The sequence below is a fragment of the Dermacentor variabilis genome, chromosome 1 (genome assembly GCF_050947875.1).
Source record: "Dermacentor variabilis isolate Ectoservices chromosome 1, ASM5094787v1, whole genome shotgun sequence".
NCBI lineage: Eukaryota > Metazoa > Arthropoda > Arachnida > Ixodida > Ixodidae > Dermacentor > Dermacentor variabilis.
The window spans coordinates 16192148-16213125 of record NC_134568.1 but is presented as its reverse complement, the minus strand read 5'-3'; the positions used below and the strand labels follow the sequence as shown (position 1 = coordinate 16213125).

The 20978-nt window shown below is 46.4% G+C and overlaps 1 protein-coding gene across 1 annotated transcript in view; it reads right to left on the bottom strand.

Moving 5' to 3' along the window:
* Positions 1 to 20978, bottom strand: part of Cad86C (Cadherin 86C) — an 80632-nt gene that overhangs the window by 9166 nt on the left and 50488 nt on the right. The window contains exons 12-14 of the mRNA XM_075698370.1: positions 14270 to 14513; positions 5286 to 5510; positions 2093 to 2172 (exon numbers count right to left, since the gene is read on the bottom strand). Of these exons, the coding sequence (XP_075554485.1) occupies positions 2093 to 2172; positions 5286 to 5510; positions 14270 to 14513 (549 nt within the window). The remainder of the gene's footprint in view (positions 1 to 2092; positions 2173 to 5285; positions 5511 to 14269; positions 14514 to 20978) is intronic.

Here is a 20978-nt window from a genome sequence, read left to right as displayed (position 1 = left end):
GCCGGTGCGCAATGCTCTAGCAAAAAGAGCTGTACAAAACATGTTTTCAAAAACATCTGTTCTTACTCTTGTGCCTGGGACCTCCTTGGGTCCCACGGGTGACAAAGGTAATTCAAGGGCGCGTTCTAAGTCTCCGAGCCCTCAGGGGCATGTGCAATTGAGCTTGGAACCTTTCTGCACCATCACCAGGACCGGCCCATATGATTTGTTCTTGTCAACACGCGGCTGCTTGCTCGTGGCAGCAGCCAACAGCTACGCAGAAGCATGGTCCCTTTTTCTCGAGAAAGAATGGCGCAAACGAACAGGGACGAGATAGAAAACACGCACGAGCGCACCACCTAAGCCACTGAGTAGCGTGGACTGACTGAAACCCTTTTTCCAGAGCTGCCACGGGCGCGAAACAAGCGGGTCGCATTATTAAGGCGAAACCCTGAAGTGGCTCGTATCCCCGTTGGTCTGGAAAACGCGGCGTGCGGTACAGGAAGCCGTGCGTGCTCACCTCGCGCGAACACGCGCTCGTGCCATTGGTCGCGCGTTCGTCGTCGTCGTCGTCTTCTACAGCTGGCTCCGATGCCACTCATCGTGACAAAAAAAAAAAAGGCAAAGTTAATAAAGAAAAAGTTAATTCAGGTGCTCGAACCGACGACTTTCGGTCGGAGTCGAACCCACAAGCGTTGGTGTTTTATCGAAGTCAATTTGGGCACAGTTAATTAAGGTGGCGTCAATTAAGGCCCTCGAACCCATGACACTTTGCGGGAGAAAACAAGTAATAACATGCAACAATGCATTTGAATGAGAATGCCAAGTAATTTAATGAATGTCTCTTGAGCGCGCAGGCTTTCGCCTTCACCCTCTTTGGCGTATGCTAAAGTGACTGTCAATTTTTTTTATCGCGTTTCGCGACCAAACTTTGAACCGCAAAAAAAAAAAAAATAATAACTCGGTAAAATGCAGCAAGAGGGTAACTGTTAAATATGATGTCTTCTAATAGGATGCACAGCAAATTTGGCATCTGAGATTACGCCCTTAAGCAATAAATAGTGAAGTTAAGCAATTCATTTTGACTAATTAGCAAATCAATCATAATCGGAAAATTCACCCTTGCGCGCAAGGCGACCGCTAACAAAACACCGTTGCTCCTATCGTATTATCTCGTAGCCCCCTTTTTTTAAAACAGCTTGGCCCGCGTTAGCTGGGATTTCTATCTTTCAGTTCGGAATACACTGCCATTAAACAAAGTATTAAATTTGGCGAACTTAAGTGCCCAAACAACGATATGATTATGAGGCACTCCGTAATTTTGACAACCTGGGATTCTTTCACGTACACCTGAAACTAAGTACACGAGCGTATTAGTACATTAGTCATCGCACTTTGACCGTAACTTTAATCAACGCACTTAAGTCATCACGATGAAATTATCGTCATTCCGGATCAAGTGTATAGTTACAAATATGATTAAGGACTGAATTGTCAGGAATGGAATGCCTCCACAAAATAAGCGTGAAGAGAACAAACCAATGCGTACTCGAGATTTCACTAACATGCATGCTTTATCTATCGCGTCTACAAAGGAGAGAACGAGAGAGAGATTGAGAAGAGAGAGAGAGAGAGAGAGAGAGCTATAATATCAAACAAGAAGGGCGCACGAGCAAAGGAATTCTGAGATGTTACGTGCATAAACCATGATATGACAACGAAGCATGCCGTAGTGGATAGGGGACTCCGGATTATTTGGAACACCTGTGTCTATTTCACGAGCATAATGTAGTTGTTTACACTGTTACGGGCTCTCCTGTGCTAGCTAATAGTAGAAAGCAGCTGTACCTGTCGATCACTTCAATAGTAAACTCTGCGTGTTCTTTCTAGCACATCTTTACCATATGTGTAGCCAAGATGCGAATGTTAGTCTGTACCCAACACACTTAGCCTGCAGAGAACATGCGAGCACGCTCTTTCAAAACCTGCGAGCATGAATGTAATCATTCCACCATTTCGATACAGTTGGCGCTGCTGCTAATAAAACAACTCGTAGCTGGGGAGGCAATGCAACACGACGTCCCATTTGTGCGATGCGCACACAAATTCGTACCTTTCAATATTTTCCTTCCTGGGACGGACTTGATCTTCGCTTCCTGGCAGGACAACAACTATTGATCTATTCAGGTACTCCTGAAATAGCAAAATAGTAAAAGAGCACAACAAAGGACGTTACTTCTGTAATGCTCCATTATGAGGTACGTAAAGCGCGCGCACACACACACACACACACACACACACACACACACACACACACACACACACACACACACACACACACACACACACACACACACACACACACACACACACACACACACACAGATATTATATATATATATATATATATATATATATATATATATATATATATATATATATATATATATATATATATATATATATATATATATATATATACTGCAAAGCACGAGTGCTCGTGTTTAGGCATAAATAACCGGCACTATTTTTATGCCTCCTTACAAAAGCTCGAAAATCGATTATGGAAAAACCGTGGTTTTTATACACAGGCACAGCCAAGGTAAGACGAACATATAACAGACAGTCTCATATGTTCGACTAAAACAAAATGAGGCCTTTATAAAACTTATTGTTGAAACCTTAACTAAACTGAATGTACATTTATATAAAGAATGAATATCGATTTGATGAAATTGTTCTGTTGGCTGCTCCACATTATTCTTCACGTGACCATCTCTTTTACTCATTTACTGACTCCTTACGTCATTCTTTACAGCAGAGATAACTAATATTTTGTTTATCTATTCACCGAACACTTGCCACAAGTACAGAGGCCAAACTGCATGTCAACAGGTGCTACTCCCTGGCTGGTACGTGAGTGCTGCTGTGACTCTACCGGCCTTATAAGTCCTTAAAGGGTGAAGAAGAGACTTCACTTATCAGATTATTGGAGAGAGCTATAAATGCGCTGGAGGCCCAAACGCCTCACCCAGAGTTGGAATTGAAAAAGAAAGAATGGTGTGGCATGTAACAGCATTTTACCAAATGGCTTGCGTTGCTTGATGGTTGACTACTCGACAAATTTGCAATTTCGAATGACTATCTAATCTGCAAAATTATTTAAAGTATCCCTTTGTATTCTACACGCGCAATGCGCGCTTAAAACTCCATGTGATAAGCATCACAAAAAGAAGCCCTTCTCTTTCATTGCAAATCGAGCGACCACTCAATAAACAAAGTGACTTTAGATGCAGTACCCTGAGCATATCGGTGCGTTTTAATTAAGTGATATTGCCCGCGCACGTTGTAGTACTTCTTTTTTTAGCTGCGACCATTTTTTACGTGATTTTCAGTGTTAACAAGTTATCTATCGGTGCAAGACGCGCATATACTGTACCCGAAAGTTCTTAGAGACTTGCCTAATCAGAATGCGCGCGCTAGGCAAACACTGTTGTACAGTCTCGAACGTGCGCGAGCATTAGCGATTAAGCTGGAATGCTCGGCGATGCATGTGTAAAGAGCGGACGTACTTAACTAGTGAGTTTTTGCATTCGACGACCGGCGGCCATGCTCACCGTTGTTCTTGTGATTTGAGTGTTGCTTGTCTTCTGCAGGCACAAGTTCACCTAATAAAGAGTTAGACTCTTAAGAGGAATCTTTAGCTCGGATCCAACTCTGTAGCGGCCTATTAAAATACATGTAAAACGCAAAAACGTTTCTCTGAGGTAATCCCTGGACTGATTTTAATGAAATTTGTTGCATTATACAGAGAAAGTTAAATTATAGTGATTGTTGTAAGCGGAATTTCGATTTAGGGCTTGAATTTTGTTAAAAAGATTTTCAAATATTCGACAGTTTGAAAGAAATACAAGCACGAAGCTTACAAATTCATGGCTCTGCACCAAGAGCAGATATCGCGGTTCTGTAAACGGAATCCATTAGATCGTTCAAAGGGGACAAATTCAGTACGTCATTTTACATCTCACGTGAACTTGTTACGTTGTTTACAAGGGTTCTACAAAAGCTGTATTTGCACATTACTATTTTTTTTTGTATTCATGTGTAACATGAATTTTGTCCACTTTGGATGTACTATTAGATGTAATTCACAGAATTGTAGTATCATTTTTTGTTGTTGAGTTACAGAGTTGTAAACTTGATAATCTCGTTTTTTGAAAATTTTCGATTTTTGCCAATTTTTAATAAAAAGTTGAAGACGTAACTCGAAAATTTGAAACCAACAGTCACCAGATATGAAGTTTTTCTTTTAAATGCAACAAACCTTGTCAAATTTGGTGCAGTGGTTGCCGAGAAAATCGAATTCTCCTTTTTCATGTATTTAGATAGGAGCACCCGAGCTAAAGCTTCCTCTCAAGTCAAACTTTCGGCAATATATTTTGTGTTCTTTCCCGGCCACTACAATGCCACAGTATATCGCCCCCTGGTACTCACTGCATTTGGTGTGGCATATACAGAGTGGGCATGTGAAACCAACTACCCCCTTCTGACCCCGCGATTACATATAGGCGCTAAACGTTGCGCCCAGAAAGAAAAGACCTGGGGAATACTGCGCTTGAAGACAATAGTCTACTAGAAAAGCTGTTTCGTCCAGAAAGGGAAGTGTTCACTTGATGGCCTGATGCTACAAAGAGCACAAAGCGCTAAGATGACTGAGCTATTAGTTTCGCGCTGACTCGTGCGTTGCATGGTGAGCCTAAAACCGCGTTCCTAAACGTTTCTCTAATCGACACATCCATCTAGACTACATAACGTGGAGGGCAGCGCCAGCCCTCGATTTGAATAGCGCCTGCACTTCGATAACACGCGTGCGCAATTTTTTGACCTAAAACTTTCGTGACCAGGCTGCCTCATGGTTCACTCAATGACACTAGATTGAGCGCGCGCTTCCCAAACAGTTGCTCGTCGCAAGAGTCGCCGAGGAGTGTTACTGAAGCCTAGTCTTTACTGCGGACGGCGCTGACCTGCCCTAGCGGATTCCAGGCAGAGCTGCGAGTCACGGCCTACTGATAAATACAGTAGTATGCTTCCTCAAGAAAGAAAGAAGAAAAGAAAGAGGGGAAGAAAGAAGGAAAGAAAGATAGACTTGGTGTTCTCATGTTTGGGCAGCAGTAGTTGGGGATCCGATATAAATCAGGCGTCCGTTTTCATATACTGGACCGGAATCTGCATGCCAGCGTCAGCTATGCCAGCCAGCATGCCAGCGTCAGCGTGGGCCAGAGAGGGTAAAGACACGCTTCGCTCACCTGCGTGTGCACGCGCACTGGCACCGAGGCCGAACGAACGGGGATGCCCTGGTCGTGGGCGCGCACTGTGAGCACCAGGGGCAGCCCCATGCGAGCCGCGGACAGGGGCGCCGAAAGCCTCACAGCGCCCGACACGGGGTCGATGCGGAACTTTTGCTCGTAGTTGCCGCTCACAATCTCGTACGTCACGTTGCTGTTGGGGCCCGGCGCGTCGGCGTCTGTCGCCTGCGTAAAAGCGAGCCACGTGTCAATGACTTTGTGCGTCTCGGGATGTTACTTGGCAGTACAGGTTCATTATGTGCTTTCGCATTGTTATTTTAGTTTTTTTTACCCGAAACAGATAATGGAGAGTCAGCCGATTATCTAATATCACCAATACTAAGAATCGCACATTAGTACCTGCCTAAGTTTAATCGTCATCGTGGTAATCATAATCATCATCAATAATACGAACAAAAACAACGACGACAAAAAGAGAAAAACAGAACAATCGTATACATAGCGTGCTGTGGAGAAAGCAAGAAGCAGCGTTAACAGGACTGCACAGCGGCTCGCGTACTTGTGGCTTCGTGCCTATGGTTTCTCGCCGTTTCCTATTACGAAGAGCTTTTTTTTTTACATTTCTACACTTTATCAACGAGAAAACCGTCCGTCCGTCCGTGCCTCCCGTAAGACGACCGCTTTCGAGGTAGCGCCCGCAGCAGCGAACGAATTAACCTTCGTGCTGCATCTCGCTTCAGCGCCAACGAAGTGACGAGAACACAGCGCTCACAGACCTCTCAGCACAGGCCTCACTCTTTTTTTTTCTCGCGCAATAAACACGGCTAATGTGAATAAAAACTATGCAGTATGTAGGCTGGAAAATGAAGTACCTAATCTATTTCACGAAAGTAAGGCTCCATAGACAAGGAAGACGCTGATAAGAAAATAAATTACTTGCATAGCGTAAGCATCACCCAATATGCGCTATTGGGACGACATAATGTGATAAACGTTTTGACAACGCGTGAAGACGCGCCTGATCTCTTATTAGGAAACAGATTTGACCTTTAAACTACTGCTGCTGCTGTGATAAGCGATATCCACTTATATCGCAGGGACGTCATAAGGTGAATTTGTAGGCCGAGGAATCCTCAAATGGTCCGAGGTTACGCAGAACAACAGCTTTTCCGCATACTACATATGTCTGCGGTAAAGTACCCTTTACAAGCTGTCTACCAGATGGTTCTGAAGGGGGTTTATTTAAAAAATAAAGGTGACCAGTGGGAAGGGCTCCAGGCGTCCATATCCCGAAAGCCGCGGTGCCTCATAGTCCAGTAATTACTTCGATTTCTACTGGATTGAAAAATGGTCGATAATATCTGAACTGACCTCCTACTTCGTCCCTCCCCCGCCATGATGGGTCCGCTTCCTGGGGGCGGAGAGTTTTTATGGTTATTTTAATAAATGTTTTCATAAACATGTATTAATAATAATAAATAATAATAAATAATAGTAATAAATAATAATTGATAATAAACATCCCTCATTCACCTTCAGAACAGGGCGGCTCGAATAATTAGCTACAGTTCATACACCACATCAGCAGCGCCCATTTTTCCCACACTTGAAATTATACGCTTAACCTGCACATTTCAACTCAAACTAGGTGTTATATTGTATAGAAGTAGAAACAGTGACATTCCAACTGAGTAACTTCCCCCAACGCAACTTTTCAATACAAATAACACGCGGTTTTCTGAAAATAATAATCTCTTGCTTCCTGAAGTCAACACTACCTACGGTAAGATGACAGCCTTCTTTTCTGCAACTTCATTTTAGAATTGCACTGCCATCAAATATTAAATCATGCTCTTCACTACACTGTGTCAGGCGGCTTCTAAAACAGTTCTTACTATCAACATACCTTACCTGATTAATATACAAGTGTATACATGTTGACATTGTACGTCTATATATATATATATATATATATATATATATATATATGTGTGTGTGTGTGTGTGTGTGTGTGTGTGTGTGTGTGTTATGTATGCGTGTGTGTATACATTCGTTACTGTGTAGCCATGTTTTATTGCTTTTCTCATTTTATGTTCATAGATCATTAGCCATTTGTAAATTAGTTTCGTTGCATTGTTGTTACATAATCATTATACTCCTATTCAATAACTGTTATAATCGTACTTTCACGTGTATTTCAATATAGATTATTTTTGCTCATTTCTGTGCAATCTTCAACTACCATATGTTTCATTAATTACTTCTAATATGTTGATTGTATTTTCACGCTGTTCTTACCTTCGTTTCTAATCATATGTTCTATATTTTTATACATGTTATAACAGGAGTTCTCCCTGACAGTTTTTACTTTGGGACCTCCTTCTGTATTACATTTCCTTTGTAATTGTAATAATGTCTAATAATAATAATATTGATTGAAACAAACTTAAAAAGAACAACAAGAAGGTGAGTTGCGATGCAACACATACCAACAATATTCCTCCAAGGAAAATCAATCAATCAGCTTTAACATTATAGTTGCATTCAGTGCAAGATCAAATAGGTCAATGTACGTGTGACCGCAAATGATCTCGGAGCACGGAAGCCTATAAACAAGAGTAGAAATTATGGTGATTTTTTAACTTTCATGGAAAGCCATTGCAACGTGAATGGGCAACGGCTGATATCTTTCAAAATTCAAATGCACCCTAAAGAGGAGGTCGCGGCGCGGAACTATGTGCGTGAGTCTAGGTTCTGGTGTATCTGCAGCACGCTATAGACCTAAGCACCTGTGCCGGCTTTCGTGTGAGGTCCCTCTGTCGCGAAACATACATGTGTGCGTTCGTGCGTGTACTACGCCTTCCATTGCACAGGCTTTGTGCGCTTTGTGCATGCGTTTTCAGGCAGCTTATTTCGTGCCCACAACCCCATTTATGTGCGAAAAAAAAAAGATTCCATAGAAAACATGACCAACCATCAAGCGAAATTTTGCTGTTTCTGCTACAGTGCCCTCAAAACATTAAAACATTGCCTATTATATCACTGAGACCCCAGAAGAAAACGAAAGAAAAAGACGAAAAACCAAAACCTGGAAGCCATAACACGCACACGAGCTGTGGGGGCATCACGTTGTGACAGTATCAAGTGTGAGCTGCAGCAGTATCAAGTTGACACTTGACACGACTTAAAAAAATTTACTCTTTAGTACGGGTATTGATACGCGGCTAATACACGTAGCGTAATTGTTAGGGGGGATGTAGAAAGCCTCAACTATTTCTCGAGTTAGCCTAACTCAATGTTTGAATACGAATACTATTAAGGCAAACAATAAATCGTATAAACTCATCGAACTTACAGTTCTTGTTTCTTCAGAACAGAAGGCGACTGCATTTATGTGTCACAGTGTGCCAATAACCTCAAAACCAGACTGCCTTTTTAAAACGGTAATTTCCTACATGTAGCTGAGTAAAGGAGCACCCTGACAAATTGCAACCAGTTTTCCAAGGTCCCATCACAAAAACAGCCCCAATATGAGACGCCCTCTACAATATCGGAAGATTCGCTGATATACGTATACACCGCGTGTCGGCTTAATACTGCCACAAAAGCTTATTATAGTAGGGCTAACTATCGCTGAAGCTTATTTTTTCTGTCTGCTATAATCTCAATCACCCGTGCGTGATTGAACAGGAAGTACACAGCAGCGCCTCATTAACATAAGAAAACAACAAACAAAAAAAAAGGAGTAGTAGCTATGCCTTCACCGCATAAACATGAAATGATGTCCAGATGCTAGAACAAGTCCCTTGCGTGACTCAGTGCCGTGAGAGAAGGCCATATACGGTCATTAAGCGCACGTCCTCGGGCTCTGAGTTAGCTGGCTGGTTTAATGCTGTTGGTTATAAAAGAGCACAGCAGTTATTGGTATGGCGAAAGAAGGACAAGACACGCAGGTTTACCCTTTCACTGATATTTTTTGCAGGCATTTTTCGTAGTCTTGTTGAAGTATGAGGAAAACAGTTTTGTCGATGATTTTTACGTTTCCCAAACATGTAATAAAAAATCTAGAGGACGCTTAAGCTTCGCCTTTAAGAGTGGAACGCGATAGCATTCAAAGATCCCTGGCTGTTTCTCACGCTTCCCGGCAACTGGAGCGCATGTAACCGTAATGTTTACCGGGAAACGCTGGCCGCGAACGCTATGCACTAAGGCGGGCTTTCTGGTAGAAACGCAGCCTCTTGCGTGGGTCGCAATGTGACGGTATTGCAAGGAACCGGGCGCGCCACTCCGTGGCCCCCGAGACAGCCGCGCGCCGGCGCGCGCAAATGACGGACGCTGCGGCTGGTTTGTGAATAGTAGAAACGCTGGAAAAGGGGTTTCTTTGAGTTTTCGCATAACAGAATTATGTTTTCTGGTATAGTCAAATTACAGTCAGACAGCTATCATGTCTGTAGGTTGTGTGTAAGACATAGTTTACGATTTTTACACGTATTTTAGCTTGACAAATTCAATCAGTTCAGTGAATTTCTTGCGTCTAATGGAGGGCTTGGGTATGGGTGGTTCGAAAATATTTTCGCCGAAACGACGTCCGACGCCAGCGCTGGATTTTCTGCGACGCGGGCTTAACGCTATCGTGTTAAAACACCGGTCACAGCGGCCATTCGGCACCTTGTAGGTATATTTTGTGATGTACACAAACGTTGTGCTCATGTAGGAATGTTACATTTGGTATTCTGCCTATGGACGGTAAACGTAAAGCATCTTTGGCGATGAAAGCTTCTGAAGCGCGCCTAACGCCTTTGATATGCGTATAGCGCTGATACAGGTACAGTTGCAGCTTTATTTCAGCACTGTGTGCGCCGGCTACGTAAGGTACGTGCCATGCATTCGTTCTGCGTAAGGCACGCTTATGAACACAAACGTTACGGCTTCCACGCCCATGGGCATGCGGCTTGCGGCGTTACGCCTAATAAATCATCTGAGGTAAATTTGTGTGGCTTCTTGCGAGAATATGCTGTGCCGAGGGGAGACAATGGGTGAGTCAAAGAAATATGTAGTGACAACTTTCAACTGCTCTTTTATTCAAGTGAACATTGCAATTTACAACATTAATATGGTTACCGACGCATTCTCAGTGCATCCACAGATCATTGCTCACAGGTATTAGAGCTATTTTTCTGATTGTAAGATAAGACTGACGCACAAAGGTCGCCAAGCGCCTTTATCATTGCCGCTCTAGTAAGCTCTCTGATCAGCTGCTTATGGCTTTTCCAGATAATAATAGCGTCATAAAATTTGGGTGACAACCGCACTGTCCGCAATGAAGATATGGGAAGCTACTGCTTTTCTTAACAATATCACTCAAAGCAAATAGTGCCAGAGCACATGAAAAGAGTGTACAGACAAAGAGAATTGCCTGTGTGTGCATTTGTATTTTTTCCCAACGTATTTCCACATGGTAGTGCCGTTTATTTCGTGTTATCAAGAGACAACTAGACCGTCAGACACTGCATGTTAACATTTCTGTTGCGCTCTATAATCCGATCGTTCGCGCATCTACCTGTGTGACCAACAACGCGCTGACCACATGACCAAGGCACGCGATAAATGACATGCCCTGCGCAGCCGACAAACTTGCTATTGCGAGTTTTGTCACAACCGTGGTCAAGAGGTGGTGCAGGTTAGCTTCCAATAGATTTGGCGCATGATGTGCGGATACATTGAGATATGCTCAGGAAAGCCTACGCAATGTTGCGCAAGGTGCACGTGAATGAAAGGCGCTTGAAAGTTGGCGCTACAGGTAGCACCGACTTGGAGCTCGTCTATCGTGCACTACCTCCACAGAATGAAATAACACTGCACTGACAAAAAACAATTTCCAAAAGTTCACAACACACATACAAAAGAATTGACCACCCTTCCACTACTGAGGAGTGCAAGCGAAGCTCGGAATCCGCTGCTCTTCGTTGTCGTAACGCCTGGGCTTCGCGCTCCCTCACTGCGAGGTCGGCACGTCGACGACGAGCCCTTTCTCAAGAAGTTCCCGGCGGCGTTGATCAAACGCCGCATGTTCTTTGACCTAACGCACGATGCGCGGCCCGCTCCTGCTGCCGTTCCTTCAACGCAGCTTGCTCTTCGACAGAACTAAACACACGCGGCCTCCCCATCTGACTGCCGGGCCTGAACTGACTGGAAACGGCGGGCGCGAGGCGAGCCAACATGCGATCTAACCCTTTCCCTTCTCCGGAGGGAGGGGACGCCTGTGATTGGCTCGCGCCTTGCGCTGCGTCTACTTTTTTCATGCATATAAAACCCCGCTTTAACGTCGTGTGCACTGAATCGACAGTGGCTGAAGCGGTTAGCGTGGTGGTCTCGCCACTCGGAGGTCGGTGGTTCGAATCCGCGGTCGGTCAAGCTTCGCATGAACAGCTGCCGGCAATTAAGAAAACGTATAGAGTCGATGGACCAAAGTTCGTTATGCCATCCAACAATCGCGCATCCGCACCTTAACGTACACGGAGCGATCACAAGTTTCCGGACCTTTCAACATCGCCTGTGGCAGATAGGATGATTCTCGTCCTGTATCTGGTTTATTCAAAGAGGCGGAAATTATTAGCCCGATAAATCGAAACACACGTTCAGATAATTCACAAATTAATATTGCAAAGCTTTTTAGCCCGTGAGTTTGCAAGATGTATCCAGTTGAAATTAATCTCCATGATGACAACACTTACGAGATATTTCCCAAAGTGGGGGACGAAATACACAGGCGTTAGAGTCGCTTTTGCGCTTCAGTGCATAAAATAGCGTTTTGTTGTTAAAGTAAGTGGAGCAACAGTACATCTTCACGGCAAGTTTGATGGCGCATATCTCCAACCTGGTGTCATTCTGTAAGGTCATTCCTGATGGATATGGCTTGCAAGCTCACCGGCTACAATTCGTAAACTGCAATATGCGTCGTAAAGTAATTAATTAGGAAGGCACTCAGTGATTAAAAAAATCAGTTTAATGTGTGTTTCGATTTCTCGGGCAAGTAATGTCCACTTCTCTGAATAATCCAGCTCAAGGACTAGAACAATGTTATCTGCGACAGGAGATTTTTAAAAGTTTCAGGAAACTTACAAATTATCCCCCCGTATATCTTTTGGAAACGGGACACTCACATTGTTTCTTTACATTGCACGATTTCACATGCTTCTGCAACACTTTTGACAAGCGTCCGCGACTTGTTTTCAGGCCTTAATACGTGCGAAAAGGTTGTGTATCAAGCCACATTAGCGGTTTAGCATAGCGTTACGACCTTACCGTTACCGATACCACCCCTGCAAGGTGTCAGCTGTGCGCGCTAGGTAATCCACCGCGAACGCTTAGTGGTACCAAGCGGAGGTGGTAAAGACGTGATAAAACACTCCGCGGAGTTATATTCACTAGCACTAGAATCATTTCGCTGGATCCGCGGAGGCTGCCGCGCGAACTCGGCGATGTCCCAATAGTAATCGATCAAGCGCCACATGCAGAAAAAAAATGTTTTGCGTAATGCATCCGAACGCACACGCAATAGCGGAACATGTGCTTCATATGAACTGCCTTTATGTCCATACAACCGCTACAATTGTTCTGTGCACCGCATCGTCGTCAGTACATTACACGCAGTTATGTTGAAAGCTACGATAATGACTGCCGCAATGCTATGAGCAGTCTCGGTACAAGTACTGGACGTTCGTATTACTGGACAGCTAGGCACCATGTAAGTAAAAGAGGCATAGGTCAGGAAGGTAGGCCGTTCCAGAAGCATTAAGACAAGGTGCAGGTGGTGAAGAAAGTTTTTAGCTAAGGCAGCAGGCCACCGAGTAAAAATGTTTTAGCTGCAACTGATTCTCCTACAAGAGTCTTGTTCTTACGAATATGTAAATCGCGATTTCGCACTAGTTAATCCATAAAGACTATACTGACTACTAAGTGCGTGAGATCACATGAATCCTTTCTCTCTCCGCCCTTCGCCTTCTCCCACGCGGATACTCGGCGATACACGCCATACATAAACGTATGAGAGAGCTATCCCTCTAAAACTAACTCATCCGTAGTTAGAAGCGCATAGAATAATGCGGACAAAGGCACCTGTGTAGGTAGCCTGACTATTGGATCCAGGGAAATAAACGGGATCGGCGTCCGCGTTGAATGCGATAATTTTTTTTTCCAGGCAAAATGCATTTACGTACGTTATGCCATGGTTGTTCAACTGTTAATGGCTTAGAATATTTATTGATTAGCACGTGCAGGTGGCCATCAGGTAGCTCGTCTAAATATTATACCGTCTTACTAAAACCGCCCAATGTACCGGAAGCTACAGGTAGCATAACATAACCATGAAGGACTAATATTGATGAAGCTGTTCGGTATAATAGCGTTTCATGTTAGACCGGTCTCTTGTAAACTAGCTAGTAACGATGAATTACAGTAGAATATGGGAAAGCACAAACCAGTGACGAGCTGGTGTAAAGCGTGTCCAACTTCGTTAGCCATGACCAGGTTTTCAGCAAAGTTGCAGTCTTCTAGTGAGACAGTCTGCAATGGACTTCATGGCTAAGTAGCTAAAGAGACGGTGCAAGCCGACTGTTGGACAGCTGAAATTGGTGTCTTCGTGAAGGAGATCAATTGATGAAGTTCCAGTGCATTATTAAATGTCCAAATTTCTGATACATTGGCTGATTGAGAGTGGAATACGGCTCTGCTAGGCACTGTCAGAGATCTGGAGCTCACGCGCTAACGTTTCGACTCGGCGGGAGCTCTATACTATGTTTTAGTCTGTTTCTAAAGCACATGTCAAGAATTTTTGAAATGGCTGCGGTGCCTCGGTCCGTCCTTAGAAAAAAAAGAATAAATCACCCACGTGGGTGCTGTTGCTATTCGTCAGCAACCATTTTCACTGAATCAATGCTTATTCAAGGGAATGCCAGCTTCCAAATGTATAGTTTTGATTTTACCTGGACGATGAGAGGCTCCGCAAAGTCCGCCAGGTCTGCTGTGAGCACGGCGTCGTAGCGTGGCTGCCTGAACGAAGGCGCGTTGTCGTTGGCGTCTCCCAGGCGCACCAGGAGCTGTGTCGAAGCTCTGCGCCCTCCACCGTCCTGCGCCTCGACAGTGAGTGCGTACTCGGGCACCGACTCGCGGTCAAGACCCTCCGACGACACCAGAGTCACTTTGCCGGTGTCTGGGTCCAGCTTCAGGCTGCACAGCGGCGTACGCGCGTAACACAGACATTTATTGGGACCCACGGAGAAAGAAAATATTTGGAGGGAGCGTGAGTTGATAAAACTGAAACCATAAAAAGTCGGCCCACTACGTACTAACGCGACGCTAGGCTTTAGCACCTCGCACTGTCGATATCAGCGCGCAGCCTCTCAGAAAGACAGCAGATGGGATAGCGACGTGCAGCTGCTACATTTGCACGTTGCAACGAAGGTGATCATTGGATACGTTACAAGAAGCGAGCGAAGTTGCAAAGGCATATCAGGAGACAATGTGCACAGAGTGTTTGGCAAAGCACTCGAACAAGTGAGCATCGATTAAAAGCTACCGTGAAACAAGCACGCTGGGCCGCCTCCGTCGAGCTCAAGATAACGCATTGGGCCGACTTCTGGAGGCACGGGAAACACAAAATTAATTCAGGTGCGGGAATCGATGTAAGCGAAGTTTACGTATGCCGGTAAAACGAAACAGCGCACCTTGATAAGTGGCGCGCAGTGGACTTCGCCGAAGAACGCGTCCCGCAAACGTCAAAGAGGCGGAGGATGGATGGAGGCTATGAGCGTGCCCTTTGAAAAGGAGCGGTGGGTTGCGTCACCAAGCTCTCTTTCTTATTTTGCCTAATGTATTCCCACCATAAAATAGACGAGGCGCACGCGCCAATTGTCTCAAAGAGCTATTTGGCGTTGGGGCGAGGGATATATGCGTGTGGTTATAGTCTTATGGTTAGAGCATCAGGCTGTTGTGCTGGGAGGCTGAGGTTCGATCCCGTCATCGGAAACGTGATGCTTTTATTTTCTGCATGTGAGCTATTCGGCCAGAAAGCAGCATCAACAATGGCCAGCAGAAGGGGACCCGAAAGACTTCGGGTTATGCCTTCTGTAATAATATTCTAAATTTTGGTGGGTAAAAAGACGACGCTTGTTACAATCAAGGTGTGGAACCGACGCCGAACCGAAAATCGTCACCGAACCGCAATTTTAGGCGGAACTGAACCCGAGCCAATATTTTTGGAGCGTGCCTCAACGCAAACCGAACCTGAACCGAAAAAAAGAAAAAAATTGGCAGTGGCTTAGCTCGGCTATGCCAGGATATACGTAGCGAAAGCTAAAACATAGCATGGTTAGACTTGGTTAATCTTGATTGCAAATCCAGGTTAGTCTGGTTGTCTAGCTATGTTGCGGCGTTTAGCCAGTCGTTCAGCGCGCTGTTCGTCTGTTTCCTGGGCGATTCGTTTCCTCTTCATCTCGTTCCGATGTCGATTCCAGGCCTCCTCCTGCTTATCAGAATTGTCGCCGTCCATACTGCCGCCTCAACTGTGGTTGCGGCGCACGCGAGCTCTCCTTTTCAATCCTCCGACATGTTATCAAGCATGCGACACAGCTGTCGAAGCGAGCGGAGGCGAACGCATCGACGAGGAACGCGGTGTGACGTCATGTGTCTCCACGGAGCACGGCCACGGCGAAATCGCAAGGTCGCGGCCAGTAAAGCTTTCGCTGTAATAACGCTTACCGGTTCGGCATAAAACGGTTCAAGCACGTAAGGCGACAATGAGCGCTGAATAGCTTGCATGACTGTTCGAGTAACTATACTTCAGCCGGTGCCCCCTACTAGCAGATTGATATGAGTCGCGTTTCGCGCGAAAATAGGGATAGACAATAGGTATGTGCTGGTAGCTACGGCCACTTCGGCAGAGGTGCTTGCACTTCTAACGTCGGCCATGCCTATTGTGTTCCGCGGACGAAAAGGTGTTTCAGGGGCTCCACGGTATCAACAATTCTGGTTACGCTCCCAATTAGTCCTTCAGGTGACCTTGTTACTAAAACTCGATAAATTAATTAAATAAACACGGAAAGGGAAAAAGACTATGTTCTTGAGAAGGTATATCAACGAGTTCAGCTGCATAAATTATCGCAATAATAACACTGCGGTCGCTTATGAATGCCGTCACTTTCACAGTGAGCTTGTAATCGCGGCTCTAAACGGCACGCGCCATCTGCTTTTGTTACATGTCATGGTTCAACGAAAGACTGGTGCTTAGGCAACCAGAGTACAAAGCTCTTAGAGTTATAGCAATTATTCGTCGGCACAATGTGCGTGCTTTTGACCATAGGTCGGCAAACTTGCTCATCAGTCGACTCACGCAGACGCAGACCGACTTACGAGTCTGAGTTTGATGAACTTTGGTGAGTTTGAGTCCGAGTGAGCCCGTCTGAGCGGAATTTTGGTGATTCTGAGTTCTAGTGAGCCCAGCTGAGCAGAATTTTGGTGATTCTGAGTCCGAGTGAGCCCGACTGAGCGGAATTGTGGGTGAGTTTGAGTCCGAGTGGGCCTTGCTTAGCGGAATTTCGGTAAGTCTGAGCCCAAATGTGTCCGGCTGAGGGGAATTTAGGTGAGTTTGAGCCCGAGTGAGCCCTGCTGAGCGGAATTTCGGTGAGTTTGAGTCGGAGTTAGCCCGGCTGAGTGGAATTTTGGTGAGTTTGAGTCCATGTGAGCCCGGCTGAGAAGAACTTTAGTGTGTTTGAGTCCGAGTGAGCCCTGCTGAGCGGAATTTTGGTGAGTTTCCGTGCGAGTGAGCGTGGCTGAGCGGAATTTCGGTGATTTGAGTCCGACTGAGCCCGGCTGAGAGGAAGTTTGCTGAGATTGAGTCCGAGTGTGTCCAGCTGAGGGGAATTTTGGTCAGCTTGAGTGCGAGTGAGCCCAGCTGACCAGAATTTTAGTGAGTCTGAGTCTGAGTGTGCCCGGCTAAGAACAATGTTGGTGATTATGAGTCCGAATGAGCCCCAAGAAAAAAATTTGTGACCAAGTCTAAGTGATATTTACTTTGCCGACTTATAATTTTGACTTCTTTGTCCGCCCTTAACCAGCGCAAGACTACGCGCAACATAGTCTTGCGTAGATGCGCCAACGTAAGTGCACAAAAAAAAAAGATCTACTTATGGTTCAGAACAAACCGTCCTTGTCCATCGTTCAAAAGCATCAATGTCCTCTCCTTCTAAAAAAGCAGTAAACTGAGCAAAATGTGAAACGATGGCTTCTTTTCTAGCTGGAGACTAGATAGTTCAGCACAATGCGTTGGCGGTGTTACGTTTCGCCTACGACGCGCGGTTTAGCCGGCGCGGCTACAACAAAGCGGCAGACATTTTGGCCCGTTCGGCGTCGCCGCTACGCCTCCCCGCCAAGCGCGTCCAGGCATGTTCCGATGCCACGTGTCTTCATGTGCGTGTGTGAGTGTATGTGCATATTGGTGCCCACGCTTGTCGAAGCGCGGCAGCCGGGGAGAGGAGCTCCCAACAACTGTGAAGCGAGGGGGTCTGACAGGCGCCGACACGACAGTGTGAGCCACCTTCTCCTCCCCATTGTGCCCGACCGGCGGCGACACGACAGTGTGAGCCACCTTCTCCTCCCCATTGTGCCCGACCGGCGGCGACACGACAGTATGCGTCACCTTATCCCATTGTGCCCGAGCGGCACAGTCACGTGCTCGTCTATAGAGGGGTTCCTTCTTGCCCTCAACTGCGAGAGTATAAAAGCAGCTGCCCCCGGACGCCAAAGGAGGGCTCCGATTTCTTCTGTTGAGTAACGTGCTCTCCCGTCTCTCTACTTCGGTCAACCTGACCGCCAACTCTTTGCGATGTTAGAATAAACCAGTTGTTTTGTTGTTACCAGTCGACTCATGCTTTGCCGGGACCTTCGGATGCTTCCAGTTGTACCCCAGGCCGCCAGGCCAACGCTACCCTTGGGGCTTGCGACCCAGGTGCAACAACGGGCGTCAGCGCCGAGTTCCCAACAAATCGCACCAACGGTACGATCACAACAACTGTCTGCCAGCGGTGGGATCGCGACAACGGAGGCCAGCAGCGAAGAGATGCAGTTGACTGTATGCTGAGCAGCTCAACGACCATCCGGGAGCAGTGCAACGAGCCCTGTGTGATGACTGGTTGCCTGCAGCGGAACGACTGCGCTGAATTCTTGGCTGCGTGGTTTGGTGAGTGCGGGACTTTCTTCTTCTGAGCTTTGCCAGGCTTTTGTTAGTGTCAGAAACAGAGCTGGTAATTGTGGTTGTCGTTGCTGCCGGGTTAGATTGCGGCAAGACAATAATAGGCAGTAGAGAAAGCAGCATTCAGAGCAGCCATGGATTTGAAGTCGTTGCGCAAACCGAAATTGTTGGAGCTTGCAAGAGAGTTGGGTCTGGATGTCTCGGACAAACTCAGAAAACCAGAACTGCTAAAGGCTATTCTTGAGTTAGAGGCTGAGGATGACGAGCTGTCGGAATGCCTTGAGACTATTGAGGAGAGGTCAAAAAGACAGGAGCGCGAACTTAAAGAACAGAAAGAGAAAGAAGAGCGCGAACGTAAAGAAATGAAAGAAAAAGAAGAGCGTCAACACGCTTTGGAAATGAAGCGTCTCGAGATAGAGATGGAACGCGCTCGTAATGGAAGTCAGGCACACGGTGCAGGAGAACGAGTATTGTTCAAAATGACTGACCTGATGCGGCCGTTTAAGCTTGGAGAGGACATTGGTTTGTTCCTGGTTAACTTTGAGCGAACGTGCGAGAAGCAGGGGTTCTCTCGGGAAACGTGGCCACAGCGCTTGCTCACTTTGTTACCCGGCGAGGCGGCCGACGTAGTCGCTCGCTTGGATAGAGAGGAGGCAGAGGATTTCGACAAAGTGAAATCGAGTCTGCTAAAAAAGTACAGGCTGTCAGCGGAGGCGTTCCGTCGGAAGTTTCGGGAAAATGAGAAAGGCAGAAGTGAGTCATACACAGAGTTTGCGTACAGGCTAATGTCAAACATGCAGGAGTGGCTCAAAGAAGAGAAAGCGTTTGGTGACCACGATAAAGTTCTGCAGTGCTTCTGGCTGGAACAGTTTTATAGTCGGTTACCTGAGAACGTGCGGTACTGGGTCTTGGATAGGCCAGACGTTTGTACGGTGGCTAAAGCCGCTGAGCTAGCCGAGGAGTTTGTGACGCGTCGGGCTCGCGGAGCTAAGGACGGTCAAAAGGGTGAATTTGGCTCCAAGTTTGAGAGGCCAAAGTTCACACCCATGAGAGCAAGGGGCGACACACGTAGTGCGGATGAAAGGAGACGGCGGAGACGGCGGCAAAACGAACGAAAGGAGACGGCGGCAACCGAAGCCGAACGCAGAAAACGGTTCGAGATGAGGCAAGCACGCGTTTGTTATACGTGCCGGAAGCCGGGTCACTTTTCGGCGCAGTGTCCAGAAACAAAACCAAAAGTTGTGTTTTTGTCAATATGCAGCACTGACGAGAACATGAAGCTGCTCGAGCCTTACATGCGAGACCTCCTCGTGAACGGGAAAGAGTGCCGAGTGCTTCGCGATTCCGCAGCTACGATGGATGTAGTTCACCCCTCCTACGTAGAACCCGATATGTTCACGGGCGAGTGCGCATGGATCAAGCAAGCCGTGGAAGCTCATAGCGTGTGTCTGCCGGTAGCAAAGGTGCTTATCGAAGGACCTTTCGGAGCGCTTGAGACGGAGGCCGCAGTGTCATCTATGCTGCCCCCCCAGTACCCGTACCTATTTTCGAACAGGTCCGATCACCTCCTGCGCGAGAAGGGGCTTTTGTTTGGTGAGGCTAGCGTTCAGGCCTTAACCAGATCGAAGGTTCGGGAGCTCGCTGCAAAGGCGGTAGTTGCGGGGCCGACGTTATCGAACAATGAAAAAGGGTCAGAGGCGCAGCAAGCTGATATTCGGAGCACGCCCGAACTGAATAATCTTGAGTCTGTAACGTTAAAGGCACCAGATACTGGAGAGGAAATTCCCGATGCGGGAAAGTTAGAAGAGCTATCTGCAGATTTGCTCATCGCGCCTACGTCAGACGGACTTAATAGGTTGCTAAAAGTCAGCCGGTCGGCTTTGATAGCCGAGCAAAAGAAGGATGGCAGCCTAGAAAACATACGCTGCAATGTCAAGGAAGGTATCGCCAAGAAAAATGCTCGCTTTGTGGAAAGAGGTGGAGTCCTGTACCGGAAGTATCTAGACCGCAGAGGAGTGGAGTTCGATCAGCTGATCGTGCCTCAATGCTATCGTGAGGATCTGTTGCGCTTGTCGCACGGGGGTTCGTGGTCCGGACACCTAGGAGTTAAGAAAACTAAGGACCGTCTCTTGCAAGAGTACTATTGGCCAGGGTGTTTTCGGGACGCAGACCATTTCGTGAGGACATGTGACACCTGTCAGCGGGTGGGCAAACCAGGGGACAAATCGAGGGCGCCGTTGAGATTGGTACCTATCATTACGGAGCCTTTTAGACGGCTCGTTATTGATACAGTGGGACCTCTGCCGGTAACAGCCACGGGGTACAGACACATTTTGACTGTGATCTGCCCAGCGACAAAGTTCCCTGAAGCAGTGCCGCTTAAAGAACTCAGCTCAGTTGAGATAGTCAATGCACTACTGTCTATATTTGCGCGAGTTGGTTTTCCT